We start from the raw sequence: 27136 nt of genomic DNA, 5'->3' as shown, positions 1-27136 counted from the left end.
AAATTTAAACCACAGTTTATTTTTGGCTTTCCTTCTGCACCTGTCTTGGACTCTATATTCCACACATACCTATAAATTTAACATGCCCCAATTCTCCAAGTTTTTTTTCCAGAATCTTTGCTTTTTGTCTTCTTTGCCTGACCTATTCATTCTTCAAGACCCAGCTAAAAGTTCTCAGCCTCCCCGAGTCAGAATTCATTACTCTTCTTTGCGTCCCTAGCATTTTACTCAATAACTAGAGGACCAGTGGATGAATTCATGCACCAGCGGGATCATGAATTCCCCACTGGCTCTCTGACATCCCCCGAGAGGTCCCAGATTGCAAGAGGGTGCAGGCCAGGGCAAGGGACCCCACCAGTTCATGATCGGGGCCGGGGAGGGACATGGGATGTTGGCCAGCCAGGGAGGGACCGGCGGAGGGTTCCAGGGCACCTCCGGTCCATCTAGCTCAGTCTCAATCGGGCGGACCCCAGCAGCAAGCTAACCTTTGGAGAAACTGCCCCCTGGTGGTCAGTGCACATGATAGGGACTGGTCAACCAGTTGACTGTCTGCCCCCTGGTGGTCAGTGCAAGTCATAGTGAGTGGTTGAGTGGCCTTAGCATATCATTAGCATATTACGCTTTGATTGGTTGAATGAACGAATGGACGACCAGACACTTAGCATATTAGGCTTTGGTTATATAGGATGTTATGCTTAGTTTAGGGATTGCATATTTGTACCTCTAGCTATGCTATGAGCTCACTGAGGGGAAGAATCTTGGCCCTATTCATGCTTTGCCTTTATTTTCTAAGCATGTTGATATTTAAATTGCAACAATTGTTGAAATTTTTGTATTTTTCCCACCCTGTTTCTGCTTTATCATTTTTAGCTGACCGTAGAGCAGAAAATTAAAAATATTTAGCCAGTTGTTAAATACTTTTCTACTTTCCACATACTTACAGCAAGAGATAACATCCTAGTTTATCTTTGCATTCTTTATATCTGAGTCATTGTTTGTCACATGTAGCATTATATTAGTTTCGGTGTACAATATTATAGTTTGATATCTATATATAAAAAAGGCTAAGTGTCTGTCCGACCGGTAGCTATGACATGCACTGACCACCAGGGGGCAGACACTCAATGCAGGAGCTGCCATGATGTGCACTGGCCATCTATAGATAGATAGATAGATATCTATATCTATATCTATATCTAGATATAGATATAGATATAGATATATATAGATATAGATATATATATATAATGTCCTATCTAATAAAAGAGAAATATGGTAATTAGTGTACAACCACTACCCTTCCCATTGGCTAATCAGGGCAATATGCAAATTAACTGCCAGCCAAGATGGTGGCCGTCAGCCAGGCAGCTTAAAGCGAACATGAGGCTTGCTTGCTTCAGTGACGGAGGAAACCAACGTTCCCCGCCTGCCTTGCCGGCCTCTGAGCTTGCAGTTTGAAACATTGTTACAAATATAGAAGCTAAACAAAACCCCAGAAACCTGCTTTAGTCGGCCTGGCTTCAGCCAGCAGGATTGCAACATTGTTTCAAATACAGATGGTAAACAAAGGCCAGAAACCTGCTTTCAGCAGCGGAGGCCTAAGAGCTGGAGCCAAGCCTCAGAGCTAAAGCTGGCCCAGAATAAAAAAAAAAAAAAGAAAAAAACAAGCGGTTGGGAGTTTCAGTCACCTGCCAGCTTAAAAACAACCCTCAGCCCCTCACCCAGACTGGCCAGGCACCCCAGTGGGGACCGCCACCCTGAAGGGTGTGTGACCAGCTGCAAACAGCCAGCATCCCCTCACCCAGGCTGGCCAGGCACCCGAGTGGGGACCCCCACCCTGATCTAGGACACCCTTCAGGGCAAACCAGCCAGCCCCCACCCGTGCACCAGGCCTCTATCCTATATAGTAAAAGGGTAATATGCCTCCCAGCACTGGGATCAGTGGAGCCGAGAGGCCTCCCGGCACCGGGATCAGCATGACAGGGGGCAGCGCCCAAACCCCCTGATCGCCCTGTGGCTCTGTGTGTGACAGGGGGCGGGGCCACAATCTCCCTATTGGCCCTGCTCTGTTCGTGACAGGGGAAGGCACCCCAACCCCCTGATAAGCCCTGCTCTGTGCCTGATAGGGGGGAGCCCCCCAAACTCCTGATTGCCCTGCGGCTCTGTGTGTGACAGGCTGCGGTGTCCCAACCCCCTGATAGGCCCTGCTCTGTGGGTGATAGAGGGTGACGCCCCAACCGCCCCCCATGGGCCCTGCTGTGTGTGTGACGGGGTAGAGCCATAACCTTCCCATCGGCCCTACTCTGTGAGTGACAGGGGGGAGCTCCCCAACGCCCTGATCAGCCCTGCTCTGTGCGTGACGGGCGAGCTCCCCAACCCCCTGATCAACCCTGCTTTGTGCGTGACAGGGTACGGAGCCCCAACCCCCCTGATGGGACCTGCTCTATGAGTGACAGGGGGGAGCTCCCCATCCCCCTGATTGGCCCTACTCTGTGCATGACAGGGAGTGGCACCGTAACCTGCCCATCGACCCTGCCTTGAGTGTGACAGGGGGAGGTGCCCCAACCCCCCAATCGGCCCTACCCTGAGCGTGATTGAGGGTGGCATCGCAACTTCCTGATCCGCCCTGCTCTGTGCATGACAGGGGCGGCGCCCCAACTCCCCAATCGGCCCTGCTCTGAGCCCGACCAGGGGCTGCACCTAGGGATTGGGCCTGCCCTCTGCCACCCGGGAGCAGGCCTAAGCCAGCAGGTCGTTATCTCCCGAGGGATCCCAGACTGCGAGAGGGCACTGGCCAGGCTGAGGGACCCCCCCTTCCCCTCAAGTGCACAAATTTTTGTGCACCGGGCCTCTAGTATATAAATAAAAGGCTAATATGCTAACTATCTGACTGTCCGGGTAATGACGTCACATAGCAATACTCAGTTTCCTCTCCCTAGCAACTAGCCTTCTTGCAGTTTCTTCAGCCCAGGAACCCAACTTGCTGCAAACATTTTACAGTTTAACCAAATGTTTATGAAGTGTTTTCACGTGCCTCATTTAATTTGCACCTCACAGAAGCCCTGGAATAGGTAGATAGGAGACTTGGTAGAATCCTATTTTCTTTTCATTAGCCGGAAAACAGAGATATAGAAAGTTTAGAAACTTGACCCAACTGAAAAGAAGTAAGAAATGGTGTACCTTGAAAATGACTTCAGGTTTTCTCACTGCACAGAATATAGTCAAACACTGCTGTAGTTAAATATTCCACTGTTTGTTCTCCCTGCGTGATCTACAATAATAATCTGCTTCATGTTGATATTTACTGCTGTGTTGCTGACAATTATCTGAAAGAGAATTCAGGGTATTTCACTGGGCTAGAAAAGGTTTAGCTAAATCAGAAAGCAGGTCTAATTAAGCAAGTTTATTCTATATCTATAAAAGGCTAAGTTGACTTGCGCATGCGTGATATATATATAAAGCTCTTGCTGGCACCAATCACACATGTGTGTTTTGATGTCATTGTCAATCGTGAATTTGATTGACACTTCTATTATAGAGAAAGGGCAAATAGTGATATTAAAATATTTCTTCTAGGTAATTTCCTTTCAATATGCACAAATTTGTGCACTGGGACACTGGTATATATATTTTGAAGAATGATCACTACAATGAATCTAGTTAACATCCATCATCACACACAATTACAATTTTTGTGTGTGTGTGATGAGAACTTTTGAGACCTACTCTACTTTTAATTATACAACACAGTATTAACTATAGTCACCATGTTTTACATTACATTCCAGGAATTATTTATTTTATAACCAGAAACTTGTACCTTTTAATTCACTTTTCCTATTTTGTCACCTTTTCATCCCATCCCCTGCCTCTGGCAACCACCAATCCGTTCTCTGTAGCTATTAGGTCATTTTGTTTGTTTTTAGATTTCATATATAAGTGAAGTCATATGGTATTAGTCTTTTTCTGTCTGACTTATTTCACTTAGCACAATGCCCTCAAAGTTCATCCATGTTGTTGCCAATGGCAGGATTTCTTTCTTTTATATTGCAGAATAATATCAAGACCATATTTTGTTTCATCGGCATAGTAGACCTGTTATAATGAGAATTTTTTAGTAATTAATAAAACAAGAGTCTTTGTGCTTCCTTCTGTTTAAATAACAGGTGGTTGAAATTATTAGTTTTGTTTTCAGTAATCACAATCAGGAAATTTCTGTTCAATGAGGAATGTATACTCAGATCATTTCACCATCTTGATTTATTACAGAAAGACCTTTGTAGAAAGACCTCTGTTGTTTTTATTTCTATCAGTTCATTTTAGACTGGTGACTCTGACTTAGTGTCTGATTTAGAACTTAAGGAGTTCTCAGCAGCCCAGTTCTGGTGAATGGAAGTGAAGGTCTATGCCATACTCTAACCATTGAACAACACTGACCAGGCTCTAGGCTCTACCTTTGTTAAGCCTGTTTAATTACTGTGATAGATGGGTATTATTCTTTAAAGTTAATGGAAATATTTATTTTCACCTGTCTTTACAATTTTAGACAAAGAAGTACTGCTATAGATGTCTGTCTTATTGTTAAATATTTAACACACCTATGCCGGGAGCCAGTCCATGCTTGCTGTTTCAAGGGACCTGGCATATATGGCATACTGTTCTTAACATGTTTGCTCACCTTCTTGGCACTATGTGTTTTAACCAAGGTCTCTGAGAAAGGTTGTTTCCCCAGGTAGGGATTTTCCCTTGAAGTTAGGGAGGGAATAAAACCTCTTAACTAAGTGCCAGGTGGGTAATTAATCACTTTACGAACAATCATGCTTAAGCTACATAATCTTTACTCCCTGGAATGGAGATAAGAAATGCCCTAACCTTTGGAATAGAGATTGATAGGATTGGAATCAACTGGTATAAATACACATGTAAGAAGACAGAACGAAGAGAGACAGAAATTGGCACAGAACCTACACAGAACGTTCTCTAGAGACAGAAGAACTTCGCTGGAGAGAACATGGCAAAAGATCCTGGACAGAAACTGGCCTCAGAACCTAGAGACAGAACCTAGCGAGAGAACATGGCAAAAGATCCTGGACTGAACCTGACTACAGAAATTGGCAAGAGAACCTGACTAGAACCTGGTGACTGAACCTGGCGACTGAACCTGGCTGGAGAACCTGGACAGAACCTGGCTGGAGAACCTAGCGAGGGAACATGGCTACAGAACCTGGCTGGAGAACCTGGAGAACCTAGCAAGAGAACATGGACACAGAACCTGGCTGGAGAACCTAGCGAGGGAACATGGCTACAGAACCTGGCTGGAGAACCTGGAGAACCTAGCAAGAGAACATGGACACAGAACCTGGCTGGAGATCCTAAGCAGAACCTCTCTGGAGATCCAGACCAGAACTTGGCTGGAGATCCTGGCTAGAGAACCTCGCTATGATGATCATCTGAATGCCCTCTCCGTGTCATTCCTTCTTTGCCGACTCCATCCACACCTTTGGGGACCCCTGGACCTGCTGGGGTTGGACCCCAGCACACCTAAACACTTTTATTAAAAGCTTTGTTAAAATAAAGCTTCCCAATTCTTTTATATCTGTAAAGGATGCTTTATAACCATTTAATATTTATTGAAATGCAGTTATTTTTGATATGGTTTTATTTTTTATAGAGATATAATTCACTTAACATAAACATTTTATTTTCAAACAGCCACTTTCTTCTCTAAAACACAGCCCAATAGCACATTTACAGGCCCTTCCATAGGCTGGGGGGCCAGGATTTGGTGGCTGGTACTGAGAGAAAACCTTTGTTGCGTCCTCGCCTTGGGATTGTGCCAGGGAACCACACCCGTCCCTCACTGGGCCAGGGAGGTTGTCCTGTGATATCTTATTCAACACCGTGCCCTTCTCCTGCAAACAAACCAGCAAAACCCAGAGCCTAAGCTGGACATAATAGTTCAAGTAAAGTAGGATTGCTTTTCTGTTCAGTATGTTGACTGTTACATGTCTGTGTGATGTTGCTGCTTTTGACTTATTGTTTCTGGTGATTTCCAATTATTTTCTTTTATACTCCTATCTACCAGTTGTATTTTTCTCTCCTAAAGATGACAGTGATAATATTTCCTGTATTTTGCAACTTTAGATACTGTGCTAGGTGCTTAATTCATATTGTATTATTACCTACCTCAGTAATCTTGACAGGAAGGTAGTCATAACTTCCGTTTTACAAATACAAAAAGCAAGTCTCAGAGATTGTATAACAGCCAGTTGTTGCCATGGCTGTGCTGAGTCCTCGTCTTTCAAATCTCATGCCCAATGCTGTGTTCTTAGTCTAAAGAAATGGATTGTAATCTCTAATGAATTGCATTTTTGGGGGAAAAGGTGTATTTGGAGAGAAAGAGAGCTATAATAAACTTAGATATTTAATTTTTTAAATTATGATTTTAATACATTATAATACATAACAGTAATTTAAAGTTATAAAATGGTGTACAGTGTGTAGTCTCTTTCTCATCCTGATTCTAAGTTGTCCAGTTTCCACTCTTGCAAATAGAAAATGAAAATTGATGTATATTAGTTGCCTTTTTTATTTGTGTAGTTACTTACCTTTGCATATACAAGCAAATACAAATATGTAGTATCCCACTCCACCCTTAAAAAATGTAATTGGTAATGCCCTAGCCAGTTTGGCTCAGTGGGTAGCGTGTCGGCCTGCAGACTGAAGGGTCCCAGGTTCAATTCCAGTCAAGGGTAAATGCCTGGGTTGTGGGCTCAATCCCCAGGAGGGGGCTTTCAGGAGGCAGCCAATCAGTAATTCTCATCATTCATGTTTTTCTCTCTCTCTCCCTCTCCCTTCCTCTCTAAAATTATTAAATTATGTGTGTGTGTGTGTGTGTGTGTGTGTGTGTACACATATCTATATATATAAAAGCCTAAGCAACCGGCCAACCTGCTGGTAGCCATGATGTGCAATGACTACCAGGAGGCAGACGCTCCAACCGGTAGCTATGATACGCACTGACTACCAGGGAGCAAGCAGATGCTCAACACAGGAGCTGCAGAGCTACAGTGACTTGGCAGTTGCAGTTCTTAGGTGACATACCCCAAACCAGAGAGGAGGGAGCCCGATTCTGGGGTGCGTCACCCGAAAACTGCCCTCTCGCAATCTGGGACTCCTGGGGGATGTTGGAGAGCCGGTTTCAGCCTGGTCCCCGTAGTCCAGGCTGCCTCTTACCAGGGTCTGAAGCTGGGCAAATGCAATGTTTTTCATTTGTGTGGGTTTTTTTTGTATCTTTCCTCTCGTTGGTGAATCCTTTCTTAGTGATAATGGCTTTTCCAAACGGTGTTGCCTCTGGGTCTTATTTATTGATCCTTTTTGTTTTTTTCTGCCTTAACTGGGAACAAATAGTAAATAAGAGGAAAAGTAGTGCAAACTGTTCCAGAGTTTCTTATAACAACTGTTTTCTCCTTGTGTAATTCCATTAGCTCTATGTGCAGAGTTTGCAGAAAGCATTGAAAATTCTGTACTCATTTTGTTGGAAGGATTGATTTCTTATTATGAAATATAAAACATACATGCATGTCAGGAAATATATTTCTGACCAATATATTTACCTCATTTTCTTCATACCTTTTTATGCTTTTATTTTTCAGCTGCCCTTTAAGCTTGCGCTCCCCATTTCTAGCACATATGCTTCAGTATTTGCAACCTGGAGGATCCTTGAAGTACTGCGAGACGAATCTGCAGCGAGTGACTGGCTGGCTTCTGTAGAGTCCTTGCTCCCTATTACTACAATGATCCCTGTGCATGTTCTTCTGCTGCTGGTTCACCTCCTTGTTGGAGATAAAGGACAAAATCTTCGCCAAATACTGAAGGTCACCACAGAATTAGCCCAAGCAGATTCCTGTCAGGTAAAGAAAGGCTTTCTTTCCCTTTTATTTCCTGTCCCTATCCCAATCTGTTGTTTCCTCTCCTTACTCTGAGTTATGTATGCAAATATTTCTTTAATGAAAGCATACTTTGCAAGGAAATCTCCCATGATGCTATTTTAGCATTTTTGTCTATTGGTGGATTTGCTAATTTGAAGTTCTTTTGTTAACTCTTGCAGCCTATTTAAGATGCATATCCTTTCATTCTAATATTGATCTTTTAAGATAGATGCAAAATAATTGAGTTTAAAGGTGCCTATCTGATAGGCATTAACTACTTCTTAATGTTGCAATTTGATCCTATCTTTATTCAGTAAATTAATAAACTAGAAAGTATTGGTTCCTTGCCATATGGCATTGATCAACATTCTGGGACGTGAAGATAGTCATTCTTGCTATCTGCACGGAATTGGAGTGTAATAAGTAGTCAGACATTACTAAAGCCCCCCGCCCCCACCTTTTTCTTAAATTTATTGTTTAAAGCAGGGGTCCTCAAACTGCGGCCCGCGGGCCACATGCAGCCTGCCGAAAACATTTGGTGTTTTACTTCAAAATAAGATATGTGCAGTGTGCATAGGAATTTGTTCATAGTTTTTTTTTAAACTATAGTCCGGCCCTCCAACGGTCTGAGGGACAGTGAACTGGCCTCCTGTTTAAAAAGTTTGAGGACCCCGGATTAAAGTATTACATATATCTCCTTTTCCCCCCATCAACATCTCCCCAGCCACTCCCACCCCCCAGAACAAGCCCCCGCCACCCCAGTGTCTGTGTTCATTAGTTATGCTAATATGTGTGCATACAAGTCCTTTGGTTGATCTCTTACACACACACACACACACACACACACACACACACACACTCACTCACCCCTCCGCCCTCCCCTGTCTTCCCTCTGAGGTTTGACAGTCCGTTCAGTGCTTTTCTGTCTCTGGATCTATTTTTGTTCATCAGTTTATGTTGTTCATTATATTCAGCAAATGAGTGAGATCATGTGATATTTATCTTTCTCTGACTGGCTTACTTCACTTAGCATAATGCTCTCCAGGTCCATCCATGTTGTTGCAACTGGTAAAAGTTCCTTCTTTTTCTATAGCAGCTAAATGAGCTATATATTTAGCATAGTACTCTGTAATTTTTCCCCCCATTGGATAGGATCTGTAGAATTCATTTCCTCTGAGGGGTTTTCTAACCAAGTCGGTGTGGTATTTTTATTATTTTCTGTTTATTGGCATCTGTGCTTGTATTTCTTTTTAAGCATGGTGAGGAAAAAGTCCATCTCTTTAAGGAAAATTGTGTTCCTATAGGAAAAAAAAATGTGGTGTAGGGGGGTAAATGTTTATTTAAGATGTGAAGTTAGTGTGTTTGGAATTCCTTTTTGTCTCCAACTCGTCATGCTCATTCCTTTTTGTCAAGAAAATAACTGCTGCTCTCGCACAAAGGCTTTTCCTTGGGTCTGATTCTGCAAATGGGCATGTAATGTACTCAAAGGACCTTTGCCTCCTGGTGTTTGTATGGTGGACTCATTTCAACTTCCTTCCTACTTTATTTCTCCCTTCACCTTCCCTAGTGATCTCGCTTCTACCAAATGTTTGCTTTCAGTGTTTACACTTTGTAGGATAATCTCTTTAGAATAGGTATCACCCAGATAATGTCTGGAGATACCTAAAGAAGTCAGACAGTAGGTTACCTGATCTGCGTGTGCCACTGATAGGAAACATGTATTGCATACAATACATATGTGTTGATACTCAGGAAATTCATTGAGTCTTTGAAATTCTAGAGAGATACTTTGGGTGCAAGTAGCATCTTGTATCTAAACTGTTTTTATTTGCTCTAGAATTTAGGACAGCCATGGCCCAGACAGTGTATTCATTGCACAATTTCTTTCCTTCCTCTGTGACTTAGTTGGAAGGCCAAAGCTTTTTAACCTAAAATTTCCAACCTAAAAGGAAGAGAGTTGTAGAGAGTGTGGATTGGCTTTGCCTGGGCCATGTGCTCACCCTGGATCAACCATCATGGCAGGACGGGGGCTTTGAATTGGTTATCCTTGGTAGAATGGAGGCAAGTGAGGTGTCAGGGTCCTGACCTCATCTATGCCACCAGGATTCTGAGGAATGAGGGAGGGATGAGTCTTCAAAGAAAAAATAGTTTCCTGGTTAAAAAAAAAAAAAAGTAGGAGTATGCAAAGTAGGAAAAAAATTTGGAGAAGAATTTCATAGTTAGCATTTTGAGGACACTGAACTGCTATAACCGAGTTGCAGGTGTGCTAACATTGTTCTCCCACCTCTCAGCTCTCAGGTAGCCTGGTAGTTGCCTAAGTTCAGGATGCCAGCGTCCTTAGCTGGTAGCTTCTGGCCACCTGGTGTTCATTTACTTACTCCAATATTCTTATACACATGGGAAAGGTTGGGAAGCACTAGAGTGGCGATCCAGGTTCATTTATTTATGCAACAAATGTTCATCAAGAAGCAGTACCATAAATTGAAGTCAATATGTTACACCTCTGTTGATTACTTCTTAGTTTTGAAAGCAAATAGAACAGATACCTAGTGTAGTTGTGCTTGTTAAGAGGAATGGTGAGGTCAAATGTTTAACTGTAATGAATACAAATCCATGCAGAAGCAAAGGCTATGTCATCAATAAGAACTTGAAAGTGGAGGTGTTTTGAAAAGAACAAAATAAATGCCCCAGAAGTAGGAGATAGTGTTTGTCCTCACTTTTCTTTATGAAGTGACCAGATCATATCATTTCACAGGCCTTTAGCTACAAGGGAAAGCAGCCAAAAAAAGAAGACTGAATATTTTGAAAAAGCAAGTTTTCTAATTGTGAGGAAGTACTTGAAGTAGATTCAATCGAAACAAGTTAGGGTTGTAATTTATTACTGGAGGAGTATTATCTATTTAAGTTAACAAGATTACATGAAATGTTTTCATATTTCATGCATGCTTATTTTTTTCCTCACTTTTAGAAAGAAGCTATATTACATATAAGCAATCATTTGGCTTAAATTTATGAGCGAGTTGATAGTAAAGAAAAGTCTTAGACTGCTAATAAACAGAAGCTAAGTCAATAGGTGAGAGTAGGAGTTTAGAGGTTGACTTCACCTGTTTCGATGATCACTTACCTTCTATAGTAGAATCTGCTGGCCTGCAGAATACTTACCTAAGAATTGTGTTTTATGTAACAAATATTGATAGAGATGTACCATACCTGAAGTATGTTTTGGCATTACTGTTATTATGGTTCTGAAGTATTAATAGAAATTATTTTTAGTAGTACTAATTAATAGTAATACAAATGATCAATATATCAATACTAACACTAATAATGTCCATTAGTGTTAATGATGATAAGAAAATGTGCTTTTAAAAAACATGTGGTTCTGTTACTTCTTACTTGTCATGTACTTTGATGGATCCCTCTTCCCCCATAAGTTTTTATCCTTCGTCTCTCACGGGGTTCCCCTGTGGCATGCATTTTCCATTAGGTTTAATACATTTAGGACTGTGGAAGATTATGAAGCGAAGTAGTCTGAAGGGAACTTGGCCTTGTGCACACCATTTTAGAGTTAACTGGATACAGATGATGTTAAAATAACTAGATAGTTACCCAAAGCCGCAGCAATAAATCAAGTAGTAAAAAAAAGTAGTAAGGAACTTTTTTCCCCTAGATGTAGAAATGTCAGTAGTTACTAATAATCCCTATAGTTTTCTTCTGCGGACATGAGACTTACTTTGCAGAGCTACAAGCTCCGGTCAGGCCGCGCTCAGTAAAAGTTAAGTGCCTGTTGCACTGTTGAGGGAGTGTCGTGGAGTGTTCTGGGGAGAGATCCAAGAATGAGAATCCTGTGTGCATTTCCATGGGTCTTAAAAGTTGTCAACACTTTGATTTAGTTTGGAGAGAGGTTTCCATATCAGAGTCTACGCTTATAATAAATGGAGTGCCGTCCATTTCCTTCATTTGTGTGTGTTCTTTTTTTCTGGAAGCAACAGTTGATAGGCTCACATGCTTTTGGGTTATATTTATGTATCAGTTACTGCCTTTCTGATAACAGTGAGGAGTGGTGTGTGTGTGTGTGTGATTTTTTTTTTTTTAGAAGTAAATCATTCAGGCTGTCTTCAGAGATGCCTGATGCCAATCGAAGCACATGGCTTCTAGGCCCATGTACAGTGAAGTCTAGTTGGCCTATTCTTTCCTCTTCAGAGGAGGAGGGCTATTTACTACCTCTAATTTGTCCAGGATCTGGTCACATCTGGTGTGACATCAATGGCAATGAATGTTAAAATAGGCTCTGAGTTAATTAAAGGATAATGTGGACCCCAAGACTAAATGAGGACATTTTTCTGAACTTTAATTTATAGCTTTTTCTGGGCAATATTAAATCATATTTCAAACCCTTAGACAGGGATTGACCAAACTGTGTAACGTGACTGTGGACAATTTGGAAATGTCCGAGGTTGACGTAACCTCCTTAAGAAGAGGTTAGTAACTCTCAGTTACTCAGCGAGTATTGATTGACCTCTTACCTCTCCATTCACAAGAGCCCAACGCTGTGACCTCTCATTTAGTGAGAACCACACCTGCTCTGAGCTGCACTGGGTGCCACTAATACAGACTCACCAGGTGATAGCACATGGGTTGTACTTCCTCAACCCATTCTATACACCTGATGGTGTCTGGCTTCTAAGACTCTCAGCCAGAAACCTTACTTTTTCTTTCCTTTCTTCTCATCTCTCCCTTTCATTCTGGATTGTATGTGTAGTTCTTTGCCAACTGTGATTTTAGCTTCCGGTAATTCCACCCATCTTCCCTCTGGCAGCTTCAGGTAAACTCTAACTTGCTGGGATGCCCCTCACTAATCCCCCACCATGTTCTCTGGCCCCTGACTCCTTGAGAAGAAAGGGATATTATTTACCTCTGGATATCTATTAGCTTAGATGTATTATATTAACTTATTAGCTAATTAGTATGTAATTATTAACATTAAATATAAAACTTTATATAATTATTTTTAATATTAGCTACTTATTAACTGTGGCTTCCCTATAGCTGTCCGTATTGAGGTTTCTCCATCTGAAGCATTATACCCTAGAGCAGTGGTTCTCAACCTTCCTAATGCCACGACCCTTTAATACAGTTCATGTTGTGGTGACCCCCAACCATAAAATTATTTTCGTTGCTACTTCATAACTGTAATTTTGCTACTGTTATGAATTGTAATGTAAATATCTGATATGCAGGATGTATTTTCATTGTTACAAATTGAACATAATTAAAGCATAGTGATTAATCACAAAAACAATATGTAATTATATATGTGTTGTCCGATGGTCTTAGGCGACCCCGGTAAAAGGGTCCTTTGACCCCCAAAGGGGTCGCGACCCACAGGTTGAGAACCGCTGCCCTAGAGAATAATAGAGATGTTGGTGGAAGCTTTTTTCACATGGCTGAGTGATTCTACAAGAGCCTTATAGGAATCATTCGATGCTTAATAATATGTCTTATAAATAAATGTAGGGAGAACCCCTGACAAAAGATTATATTCTCTTTTGGAAATTAAGAATACTTGTTAGTGATTTTAGAACTTAAGAAAATGTGTTTTATCTGAATTGAACATTAACCACAAAGATTCGTAATTTTTTACATAGGCCGAGATGGTTTAAATAAAATCTTGTAATAGCTTAGTATGTCTACTTCAATGGACTAGCTCTAAATACTTTGTATAAGGCAGATCAGTTTCTTTTGACTGATTTATAAAATGCAATGTGCCAAAGAGGAAAGGGTAATAAGCTTTGACTTCAGAGAACCACAAGTTCCTTCCTTCAAACCTTCCCTCACTGCGGAGCTTAACAAGTTAAGCTTTGTGAAACTCAATGCCTCTTTCAAACCCTTCCTCCTCGCTTGCTTCTCTTTTTTGGAAGTGGAGATAGCTTTGTGGTTTTTTGTTTTTAATTTTGATTTAACTTGCATTTTACAACTCTGCGGACTCTTCGATTTTGCATATTGGTGGTTAAGTCTAGCTAAAGGTCTTGCTTAATGGAACAGTTGCAATCTTCGATAATTTTATTTTATCCTTTAATGTTTTCAGGCCTTAATTTGTTCCATTTGTAAAAATGTATACACTTCTGAGCCATTTGAAATCACTTATGTGGCTAGGTTCATGGCCCATGACATGCTGGTCGTTTAAAAGTCATATATTATCAAATAGAAAGCTGACTTTCAAGGTAGAATCCTGTGATAGTAATGCTCTGGGTCATAAGCCATATTTTAACATGGAAAATGAAAAGGAAATGTGTGAGATTTAATGGTCTGTAAGTTACTGCTGTGAGAAAAGGAGGAAATATATTCTATAAGAGGACTTGCACAAAGAGTCTTTCTTTGGACGCTCTGCACTCTGTTCTATTGTCGCCAGGTTCTATGAATTGCTACCCCCCGAGGTCGGTCGGCTTCCTGAAGTCTGGTTGCTCCTCACAACAGCAAAAAGAAGCCTAAATGGACAGTCCTTTTAATAAAGAGCTTTGCAGATAAGGAGGACTGTACTGCTATCCCCTCGGTTATGCCTGGGGCAAAATTGGGATGAGCTGGTCAGCACAAAGCAATTAGACAAAGAGAAACATGGGTCGCAATACAAAATAGAGTGTTTGTTCCATCCAGTGGCACTGTGTGTTTCCTCTTTACAAAATCCACATAGATATGTCTAGAATCCATGTTTTCAGCTGGCATTTGAACTGTTTAATGTTGTGCCATTTTGGATTGTTTTTGTTTTTGCAGAAAGCCGAGAGCACTCGGTGAGACAGTTCTGTGTCAATTTCTTGCTTTTCCTGAAATTGTGGTACTATGGGGCTGACTCTCTCCCGAGGAGCCTACAGATTGAAAATTGCTTACAGTTCTCACTGAAAAAATGGTTTGATTGTGATTTTCAGTTCAATTCTACGTCACTGTGACACTTACTATCTTACTAATATACTTGAACAGAAGCCACTTGTCTTGTGTCACTGAACGATGAGTATCTGAAAGAATGAGGTGAAGTGTGAGGGGTGGTGAGGATGGGGCCCGATCCTGCACTGACAACAGTGGAGTCTGTCTGCTCCACTGGAATGCCAGGTAACAGTAGCTCTGTCTGCTGGTTGAGACCTGCCTTGGATTGGCTTCTAGTGTCGGGAAGGACCCAGAGGGGAGTCGGATTTTGTGGTAACTGAATTTCATAACAGGCATGAGGAATTCTGCTCAAGGGGAAAGTACGCTGAACTCCACCATTGCCAGAAATTTTTTTTTCTAATTTAGTGAGTGGACAGGGAAGGGGAAGGGAAAGGGCCCCTGCTACTAACATGGCCAGTCAACCCCAAGTGAAGCTGCCAGTTGACTTCCCCTTCCATTGGCTTCCATAGCCAGCCCTTCGAATCGGAGGAGAGTCTTACTTAAGGAAACGTTTTCTTGCATCTACAGAAGCAATCCACGTCAACTCCCTAGGCTTTAACGTAGTCTACTCATTTAGAAGCTCAACTATCTTCTTGAACAAAGTAATAGCTAATACAAATAGCCAGTATTGTCCCAGGAAGGTCACTCTCCCCTCTTCCCAGTCTACCCCCCCCCCCATCTTCTCCTTGTCCCTCCCTCCCCCTTTCTTTCACTAAAAAGCAATAAATTATATCCTCAGGTGAGGATTAAAAAAATAACCAATATTGACATGTTTTCATATACCCATCACTATTCTAATCACTTTATTTGCAATATCAACAAACTCATTGGCAGTTGGGATTTGAACCCGACATATGGTTCCGGAGTCTGTGCTCTTACTCAGTATGCTGTACAGTCTCTCTACAACTTTTAGTTAAAATATTTTTAAGCCCTGCCCTGTGTACTCAATTGGTTGGAGCATCATCCTGTATGTATACCAGAAGGTTGTGGGTTTGATTCCCAGGCAGGGCACATACCCAGGATTTGGGTTCGATCCCTGGTTGGGGTGAGTGTGGAGGTAACATAGATGTTTCTCTGTCTCTCTCTCTCTGTCTCCTCCTCTCTAAAAATCAATAAATATATATTTTTGAAATCGGGTTCACTAGCTTTACATTTTTTAGATTGGCCTAGTCAGTTGTAGAGATAATTAAAAGCTAAAAGAACCTCAACATTTGGTTGAAATCCGGCCGGATCTTCAACCTTGCATGTTTATTTTTGTCTCTATTCTAGCTTCCACTAGCCCTTCTATAAATAAGCAATCACAGTTAGTCAGATATTTATACCTCAATAGAATAGGTATACGCAGAGTCATGACTCATGTACCAGTAAGCACATATCAAAGATTGAGAGGGTCTAAGTGAATCAGCATCAGCAGGCATCCTTGCAATTGGGACTATGGCTCAATATAAGAAAATCAGCCTTTTATTTTTTAAATAAATTTTTATTGATTTCAGAGAGGAAGGGAGAGGGAGAAAGAAATAGAAACATGAGTGATGAGAGAGTATCATTAATTGGCTACTTCCTGCTCACCCCACAGTAGGGACTAAGCCTGCAACCTGGGCATGTGCCTTGACCAGGAATTAAACCGTGACCTCCTGGTTCATAGATGGACCTCAACCACTGAGCCATGCTGGCCGGACTCAAGAATTAGTCTTTTACATATTTTTTTTGTTTTTAATGATCATAATTAGAAGATTCTGAAATCTAATCAAATACAGCAATATTTTTTAGTGAAGAGAAAACTATGTTATATTCCCTTTATTTTGAAAAGTGTTTATAAAATGTTGAGAAAATTATACCTTGTTTGTTAGGTTTGAAACATTTAAAAGGTTTGGCATGATATACAGTTAATATAGGATCTTTAAACAACATGCAAAAAAAAAATCAGTAAATAGTTGTAGAGAACCGTTTTGGGACTCTTGTTTTAATTGGAGCTTAGGATAAGGAGACAGTTATTGGGGAACTCAAAGTGCATAGGCAAGATGGGCAAGTGACAGAATAGCCTGTGGTAAGTGCTGCGATGCAGAAAGAGGCAGCTAAGCCATAGTAGGAAGACTATCAGGAGTTCCTGATTCATGGGTTAAGTCTTATTGACAAGTTAAAAAAGAACATCTTTGAAGTGAACTGGAAGCACATTGCCTGTTTCTGTTATGAATGGAATTCTGTTTATAAATGACACACGAACCTCTTTGAGTCCTGCTGCTGGGCAGACAGTGGGCTGAATACATTTTCAGAGTCCCTGGAGCAGTTATTCACTCTGTGAACTGGAGGTTCACTGCGGTGATTTTCTCTCGTGTTTCAGGTTTAACTTTCTCGCTGGGGAGGGAAAGAAAGCCAGTGACAGTCGCAATGATAGCTCCTATCTGGTAGCTGTAACTGACAGGGTAGGCGGGGATTTGGTGGATTTGGTGGGAAAGGTCTGCTCCCGGATTCTTACAGTTGGACAGCGATGTTAGCTCTCTTCCCAGAAGCCTTGGGACTTCCTCTGTGCCTTTCCCTTTGGAGCGCACTGGACTTCTACACCACCAGTGACAATTTTGAGCTTTTCATGACAGATACAGTGTAACAGACTCTTTGGCAAGTTATCAAGACAGTTTATGTAATGAAATTGGGCAGCCTACAGTCAGTTTATTTCAAAAGGGTAGATAGACATGGTTGCAAACTCAGTGGAGCCAGACAGTAGTTAAGAGGTGGCTTGGGATGGTTTCTGCGAGTCAGGCGTTCTGTGGATTAATGAGACTTCTGGAGACCTTGTTCTGTCATCTTGTTTATTAGCATTCTTGTCGTAGTGGATCACGTCTGCATGTGAGACAACTTGTGTATTTTTCTCTAACTAAAGAAAACAAGCATGTAAAATATACCTGGCCTGACTTTATCATGTCAGAGTCAAACAACACTAAAGATGAATGAGATGAGTAAGGACAAATGAGCATTCTCAAGTGTCCTGTAGTTATCTTGAATGTAAGCTCTCTTCAAAGAAAGTCTTCACTAGATTACATTACATGTAAAACTCATAAAAGGAATTCCTCAAGGGAAACTGTCTACTTGTTTTTGACTCCTAGAAACCTTGGACAGTTCCTGGCCTTTGCATGCCTTGTTGTCTGATTGAAAACACATAAAAATGTTAGATGTATGTACCTATCATCCTGCAAACAACAAACTATTTTCTAGTATTGGCATGTGTTTCCCAAACGAATTGAGGCAACAGTGCGGAGTCCAGGGAGAGGGATTACTAGTAGGTTAGGTTAGATGACAGTAAAATCTTATTAAATGAAATCCTATTAATTTAGGGTTCTGGGTAATTTGATATTGGCTGAGTTAAAACATAAGCTGATGTTGAAGTTATTTTTTTTGAGGCACTTTGGTTTTGCTCATTTGCATTTGTACAATGAGTGTGCACATTTAAAATGATCAAATTATCCATTCATTAAGACATATCAGCAGGGACTGGCACTTTGCAGCATTTGGCTAATTGGTTTGGTACAGTATTTTTGTGAAAGTAATAGAACTTTATTTTAACATTTTCTCTCTGATTTAGTCCTATTTTCATTGTTTCCAGTAGTCTAGATTATTTTTAGTGATAATTATACCAGTGGTGTTTTAATTTAATTGTTACATTGTATTCAGTTTTTAAGGGTGCAACTTGATCTGTGTAGAATTATCATTCAGCTTGAAATACTGAAGACACCTTGTTTTTTTAGGTGCCATTTTAGTTACCATGCATTTTTATCCATCAGTATACTAGTATATGGAGAGAGAGAGAGAGAGAGAGAGGGAGAACACTGTATGGCACGTGTCCTGGTAAAACTAAAATGAAAGGATACAGTCTTTGTTTTCAGAAATCAAAGAGCCTAGTCGGTTGACAGAGGAATTACAAATGACTGTTGAATACGAGATGGTAGTTTCCGTTACGGAGGTATGTAAGTGCTTTTGGAACATACATGAGGCAACCCGTAAGTTTCCCTGATGCACAGGAAAAGGAGGGCATTCTGGGTAGGGTGAGAGCGTAAGTGAAGCAAAGACATAGATGTGTGGCAGTCACATTGGGGTAATGAGACTGTAAATAGAACCATAGGAAACTGGGATCTATAGGGGGAGGGAAATTGATCCTATAGTGGATATTGGGCCAGCCTTTGGAAGCAAGATCTGAAGAGCCTTGCTGTAAGGCATGAGATGAGAACTTATCTAAAGTATTGGGTAATCAGATACAGAGGAGATCCTATATAATAAAACCCTAATATACAAATCAACCAAACTGCGGAACTACCGGCTGAATAACAGATTGCTATGACGCGCAGTGACTACCAGGGGGCAGACAATGCTGGAGCTACCTCGGTTGGGGGCAGCTCCTGCTTTGAGCGTCTGCCCCCTGAGAGGGAGGCAACCAGAGGTGGAGGTGGCGATCAGGGGGCGTGGCCGGCCAGCCGCCAGCCAAGGCTGGTGCCAGTGGGGGCCCCCTGATCACCCCGCCCGCCCCAAAGGTCAGCCCTGATCGCCAGCCAGGCCTAGGGACCTTACCCTATATATTAGGAGCAGTCTCTTAGAATAGCCTTGCCAGGTTTTAATTTTTAAATCTAACACTGAAAAAACAGGATGATGCAGCGATGACATGCATGGACTCTGGCTTGTACATTTTGTGGTCAGCCCTGATTCTGACACTTATAACTGTGTGACAAAGCCAATTACTTCTCTCTGCTTCAGTTTTTCCACCCATAGATGGAGAAGATGGTACTACTGCCTCAGAAGGATCATGTTATGTACTACATTTTATAATCGGGGCAAAAAAATGTAGCTGCCCATACAACAGCAAGATGCCTTTCACCTGTATGAAAAGTATGGCACTGGTGCATGCAGCGTTCCAGATTGCAAGAGTGATGTCCGACTGCCAGTTTAGGCCCTGGGGATCGGGCCTAACCCAGCAGTCAGACATCCCCCAAGGGTGTAGGCTGGGCTGAGGGACCCCCTCCTCCCCTCCCCCATGCATGAATTTCCTGCACCGGACCTCTAGTAGTTATCTAACAGGATGCTAGAAGTTTTGGTGGGGACCTTGAGATAGCAAGATGAGTTTTGAGACAGAACATTGGTAGAACTTGCAGAGCATTATGAATAAGCCCTGATATCTGAGTACTACTGCAGTTTTTAGCTCCTCACTCATATTAAGGGTCTAGAAATTAGGAAATGAGAGGATAGGGCAAGAGAAGAGAGAGGACTTGTAGTAGGTTGTAAGTGCTGAGTCCTACAAATGCTAGCCTCTTATCTCAAGCCCAGTGACAGGGATTTCGGTGGCACTACCCCTGACCCCGTCATGTATCCCTTGCAGTTGGGGTAGACAGATACATATGGTAGATTGGCCACTGCCCCCCAAAATTAAACAAGACGATGGACTGCCTATCTGGTGTGGTGGTGGAAGCAAAGGAGAGAATCCTACAATGTCAGGATTGGCTTGCATGCCTAGAATTTGTGTTTCCTGTGGATAAAATGGGGGCAGTATGAGCAAGAGAACTGCAATGGACTTTTCTCATCTCTTCTTATAGGTCTGCTTAGGGGATCCAAGGCTTCTGCGAGAGGGGGTGGGACAATTAAACCAGAAGAGAGCATCTTACCGGCATTAAAAACCTAAGGAGAACGTAATCCTGTAGGTCTGGGCTGCTTGCCGTGGAGCAGTAGGAGGGTCCCTGTAGGGCACATGAGCTGTAGAGACACTCCTAGCCTCGTAGCCAAGGATGCTGACGCTGCTCCTCGGGAGCCTGCCCAGATCCAAGGATGGAAGGGGAGCCAAGCCTATCGGCATCTATTAAAGGGACCAAGGTTGGGGGAAGCCCTGAGAATTCCCCCAACTCTCGCTGCGGCCCTCTGCTGCGGAGATTCTCAATAAGACCTCCCCAGGCTCAGCAAGGCAGCAAGACATGTGTAGATGTTCTTAGGTGTAGGCCTCGGTGGGCAGTGGATGATGCCGAACCATTTATTGTAGAGATTCCAGGCGGTTGATTTATTTCCCACCTTTTCCTTTGGTTTCAACTTGTGAATTTTTTGTGCTTTGCTGAGGTTTAAAAATGGAGGTCTCAAATTTCACTTGAAAGCTTTTCCCGATAATGCCGCATTGTCTTTATAATTAATGGTGCATTGCTGAAATGTTGTGGAGCATAAAAGTAATTGCAACAAACAGTTATGCCCGCTCTGTCCCTTGTCTCTTTTGAGATGTCAGTGGAATTGTATGTAACCCGCGTAGAAATGAGGAGCCTTCTGCACATTTCTGTCGCCTGTTTTAAAGTGCTCAGTGAGCTCTGGAGGAGACCGGAGTTATTTTTCTGAAGCCAGGAAGGGTTCAGGCAATGGTCTGCAAAATTGCTAAAGACAGTCCTGGAATCTTCTTTAAAACCATAGAAAAAGGAAGAATCATGCGTGCATATATTAGGCTGTCTTACATCAAATCCTAGCTGGACTGCAGTGACACATGCTGTTCAAGAAAGACTTAATACAGTCCCTCTAATCGGATGAATTGTCTTGTTGTGCAAAAACTGTTATTACACTGTGTGTGAAGCCAGCCATGCTGCAGGGGGAAGAATTAAATCGCCTGACTGAGAGGTCACTTGTGCATAGTAACACAAGATCTATTACCGTTATTAGGGACTCTGGAGGACATTCACCCTTTTATGGTCTTTCAACTGCTGGAATGAAATATTTTAGTGGTAAATGACACCCTCTGGGAAATCCTACTAAAGATTCATTTTTTCCCCCCACTGTTTGTACATCAAACAGTGTACAGGGGGGAAAATCACATTGTTCTTTTCAGATCACTTAAAATTTGTACTTACTTTGATTTGGTGAGGTGACGGTTGCCTCGGAATGTTCCTCACGACACCATTCCTAACTGTGTCCATTAGCACCACACTTCATCTTTTGTAACATGGCATGCCCATTCTGTAATCTTTTCCGTAGGGAAATTCACCATAGCCTGAAAGCTGAGAGCAGGGTATAGGTGGTCTATGCCAAAATCTGGAGTAAGCACTTTACATTACATGCAACGAAATCTCTGTCTGCTTATTTTATTTTCTTTGAAGGTTCTTTTGCATGTATTTAGGAAGATTATGTGAGTATGTATTCTAGTTCTGCATGGCAACCATGGTTAGCGGTAAACATATATATAGTTAATCCTTACCCAAGTATATCCCCGCCCCCCCCCCCCCCCCCGCCATGGATTTTTAGGGAGAGTGGAAGGGAGGAGGAGAAACAGAGAGAGAGAGAAACATCGATGTGAGAAAGACACATCAAAGGTTGCCTCCTGCACGTGCCCCAACTGGGGCTGGGGATTGAGCCTGCAACCAAGGTATGTGCCCTTGACCGGAATAGAACTCTTCACCCTTCAGTCTCAGGCTGATGCTCTAACCACTGAGAAAAACCAACTAGGGCAGTGGTAAATATTTAAAAACATATTTTCAAAAGTAAATGAATAGCAGTTGATCTGAGGTGAAGCTTATAACAGTTATTAAATTGGGAACCAGAGTTTCCTTCCAATGGATTACATTCATTATAAACTGTCAATCTATTTGTTGCAATTTATTACCACTCGGGAATTTTCTGTCTTCTTGCTATTTTGCTAAATGATTGAGATTTTGTGGTATAAGAACAAAGTAAAACTAGCATGGCAAATAATTTGAGTAAATTTTTTGTTAATTTTGAAGTCAAATAACTGACTTTTTTCCTCTTCCCATTATTTCAGTTTGATGTCTTTTCTCATCCTTTCTTCTAAAGCTTCCTTACTTTATTGCCTAAAAAATATGGAACTGTTAGAGTGATGTGAATAGGCACATAAATTCTCTTGGATTTCTCAGTGCTTGCTTTTGCTACAGGTATTTTGATGGGTTTGTTATAACATATCTGTCGAAATGTGATTTGGTAAGAAGGAATAGAGGGGAGGGAATACATTGTCAGTAGGAAAAAGACATAGATATTTGAGCTTCACTGGAAATAAAAATAATTTAATAAAATGGGAGATAGAAACCCTTTGTCAGGTTGCTAATGAGAGGCTTGACCTAGCTGCTGCTGCAGCAGCATCTTTGGGGATGATGAGAGATGCAAAATGCACTGTTGCTAGGCAACTCTCTTGGCTGCCTTTGGAGCAGGTTCATATGTGCTAAGAGCTAATGAATCCTCATGTCTGCTCTTTGAAACTATTCAAAAGCCAATGAAGACATACCCAGACATTTAGTATTTACAAGTGCTTGAACCATTCTTTCCATGTCACTTAGTCATTAAAAATTAAGTTGACCATTTAGTGTGTATGGAATATTGCTTATTTTTTCAAGATGGACCAACATTTGAGCCCTAATATGTTTTTAAAAGAGAGCTGAATAAGGGATGACTTCGTTCCAATTGATGCTAGTTAAATGATCTATGTATATAAAAGGCTAATATGCTAAGTGTCCTTCCCTTCGTCTGGGTAATGACGTCATGTAGCAACGCTCTGTGTCCTCTTTCTAGCAATGACTAGCCTCCTTGCAGTTTCTTCAGCCCAGGAACACAACTTGCTTTATAGCCTGGTGGAAACGCTTTATACTGTAACCAAATGTCTGTGAAGCATTTTCCTGTGCCTCATCTCATTTGATCCTCACAGAAGTCCTGGAGTAGGTAGATAGGAGACTTGGTAGAATCCTATTTATTTTTCATTAGCCAGAAAATGGATATATAGAAAGTTTAGAAACTTGACCCGACTGAAAAGAAGTAAGAAATGATGGACCTTGAAAATGACTTCAGGTTTTCTCACTGCACAGAATATAGTCAAACACTGCTGCAGTTAAATATTTTACCTTTTGTTCTCCCTGTGCAGATCCACAATAATAATCTGCGTCATGTTGATATTTACTGCTGTGTTGTTGACAATTACCTGAAAAAGAAGTTGGGGTGCTTCACTGGGCTGGGAAAAGTTTAGCTACCTTAGAAAGCAGGTCTAATTAAGCAAGTTTGTTCTATATCTATGAAAGGCTAAGTTGACTCGCGCATGCATGATACATATAAAGCTCTTGCTGGTGCCAATCGCACGCATGTGTTTCCATCTGTCATTGTCAATCATGAATTTAGTTGACACTATTATAGAGAAAGGCCGATAGCGATATTAAAATATTTCTTCTAATTAATTTCCTTTCAATGTGCACGAATTCGTACACCTGGCCACTAGTTCTATATGAAGGCCTATTTTAAATTTAAATGCTTTTCTTTTTTCTGAAAGGGTAAGTTATTTGAAACTTGCCTCTTTAAGCCTCCTACAAAGTTTTTAATTACACTGTTTTCATTCTTTGCTCAGCACAAGACTATTATTTCTGAAGGTAATAGGAATCTGGAACCAAACTAATTTTGCAAGTGGCCTGTCTAAAGCTCCCTCTCTACTCCCACTTCCCTCAAATCCCGGATGGTAGCCTGTAAGGCAAGGCACAGGACCAGAGCTAAAGCCTGCTAAGGAGCATCCCTGGGTCAGATCCTGAACCTAACTACTTGTAAGATCCCACCCAACCTCTAATAATACCTACCTCTCAGGGGTATTGTAAAGATGACAAGAACTTGCACATGAAAAAATCATTGTAAAGTTTCATATGAATGCCAGTTTTTACATTGAATTCCAAAAGATAGTCTAAATTCAACAAAAATTTTGTATTGCTGAATTATTAGTTATTAGTCAGACTTGTTAATATTTTGGTAGGTTATAGGATAATAATAGGGGAATTTGTAACAGAATTTAACCTATACATGTTTATATTTTGCTGAATTGAGCTATGATTTCTTTTAATGTCACATCACCTAGTAGAAGTGTGATAGAAGGTACCCAATACATATTTAAAGTTGTGTAAACTTCCTGTATAGACTCTCTAAATCGAATTGTTTCTTGTAATATTGCAAAATATACTAGAGGTTCTGTTATAATTCTGTGTATCTCTGCGTTTTCTCATGTGTAAAATGAGAATAATAAAAGAACCCAAGTAATTAAACTCATCATGTGGATTAAATGAGATAATCCAGAGTATAGTATGTGGTTCATAATCAGTGCTTAATTAAAGTTATGTGTTATTAAAATTGTAGTTGATTTTCATAGGTCCTTTTATTCATTTCACAATTATTTATCTGCTGCATTATGTTCTAGGATCAGTGCTAAGCTATTTAGCCAAATAGGCATGTTCCTTGACCATTTGGGGTTTATTATCATACTTTATTCCCCAAGTGCATGAAGACATCACTGTTTCCTGTGTGTGCCTGTGTTTGTGTGTGTGTATGCAAGTTAAACTACGCATATCTAGATACATAAAGGGAATAGAGGCTTGTGCTGTTCAGTAGAAATACAATATAAGCCACATATATAGGTTTAAATCTTGTGGTAGCCACATAACAAAAGTGAAAATAAATAGGTAAAATTAATCTTAAAAATATATTGTATTTAACGCAATATATTTGAAATATTTCCATATGTAATCAAAATAAAACTATTAATGAAATATTTTATATGTAGTTCTTGTACTAAACCTTCCAAATCTTGTGTATATCTTACACTTAAAGCACATCTCAACTTGGACTAGCTGCATTTTAACTGCTCACTAGCCACATGTGGCTAGTGGCTACTATGTTGAATAGTGCGAAAGTACTAAAAATCCCAATGCTCATTTCTTTGATATAGATGTAAATATGTATTTAGAAATACTCTTCCCATTGCTTTTATTAGCTGAAAATAGCTTCATAGTCCCTGCAGTGTAATAGAAACCTATAATGTTTGAGAACAATAATATTTAAAATAGAAACCTATAATGTTTGAGAACAATAATATTTAAAGTGGGTTTTTAGGAAGGTACTAAGAGGGTGATGGACTATCTGGCAGCATTTTCTGAGAGAAGTAGCCAGTCTTGAAACTTATACTTTGTTAACCTTTTCTTCCTTCTGTAGTTAATCTTGAGTTTAATTTAGCTCATGTTTACCGAGTATTTGCTGTATGTGTGGTCCTGCGCAAATGCAAAGAAGGAAAGAAAAACTGCCTGTAAGGTTGTCACAGGCTAGTGTGGGCCACAGTATTGGGAATAAGACTGTTACCAAAATATATGACATAAAGTCGTGTGCAAAGCTAGCGTGACAAACAGTACTTAGAATATTCTTTTCCTGGAAAGGGGCAAACAATTACTCCATTATCCTTTAATATTTTTGCGGTTGTAAAACACTGTTTTTTCATAAGTATTGCATGAGTAGTTGAACTATCAGTTTGGAAAAGGAAGAGCATACAAGTTCATCAGGTAAGTGGAAGGACTAGATGTGCCTTGAAAAGTAAGCTGAGTAAGAAGGCAGGAGAGAACATGATCCGACTTTGTTCCCTGACATCAACTATCTCCTCTGGGCAGGAAGTTGGTCCTCGGCCTCATCCCTCCACTTAGCATTTGCAGGATCCTTCTGCTGCTCTACTTCTTATTCTTCTACCTAATAGTCCTCGGGCTACCGGGAATTTAACATCCCGTTCACTCCATCACTCGTTGAAGCATAGCTAAAAATACTTTTAGTAAAATAACATTTCAGATTACTAAAGTATTATTCTTATAATATATGTAAAATATCTAAACAGTATCGTAGTACTAGAGGCCTTCTCCAGATCTACCATCCAAGACCCCACCCAAAGGTGAACTTTGCAAGCAGGCCTTTTAAAGATGGCTCCTCAGGCCTGCTGTGTTAACGATTTTCTTCAGAAATATGTACTTAAATTTTTATTAATTTGGGTTATGTTCTATATTTTGAGTAGTAGATTCTAATCCTTAGAATTTCCTCTCCTCTTTTTCATTTTTGAATATACGCACTAATACCTTCTAAGTAGATAGTTTTATTTTGAGTACCTTTGGTTATAGAAAACTTCGTGCTTCTTGGGGCAGCACACTCTATCCTCTAAATATATAGTTTTATAACTCCTTTTCTATATTTAACCCATATATACCTTTCAGTATGGGCCTTGGGATTACAAAATACAAACCAGTTTGTCTTTGATGTTAACCTTTTTACATATGTATATCAATTATCTTCAATTCTTCCATTCTGTAGTATGGGAACACAGAATTTTCTGTTTCTCTTTGCCCTTCTTCTTTGTGGTTATAACAAAATATCCTATTTGTAGAATTTTTTCCTGGTATGTTTTGTTTATTGGTGTTTTTTTCATATGGAAGTTTTTATTTTGTTTTGCTTTTTTTTTTAGTTCATTTAATGTGATGTGAAAATAATGCATGCTATTGTATATA

The 27136-nt window shown here is 40.7% G+C and overlaps 1 protein-coding gene across 2 annotated transcripts in view; it reads left to right on the top strand.

Moving 5' to 3' along the window:
• The window catches only part of FOCAD (focadhesin), a 287833-nt gene that overhangs the window by 98836 nt on the left and 161861 nt on the right, over positions 1 to 27136 (top strand). For both annotated transcript variants that reach the window (XM_081103496.1, XM_081103497.1), the window contains exon 11: positions 7656 to 7913. In XM_081103496.1, the coding sequence (XP_080959622.1) occupies positions 7656 to 7913 (258 nt within the window). The remainder of the gene's footprint in view (positions 1 to 7655; positions 7914 to 27136) is intronic.

This window comes from Myotis nattereri, assembly GCF_964212035.1.
Source record: "Myotis nattereri genome assembly, chromosome: 12".
Lineage (NCBI taxonomy): Eukaryota > Metazoa > Chordata > Mammalia > Chiroptera > Vespertilionidae > Myotis > Myotis nattereri.
The sequence above is the reverse complement of the archived record's forward strand: the minus strand, read 5'-3'. Positions and strand labels throughout refer to the sequence as shown.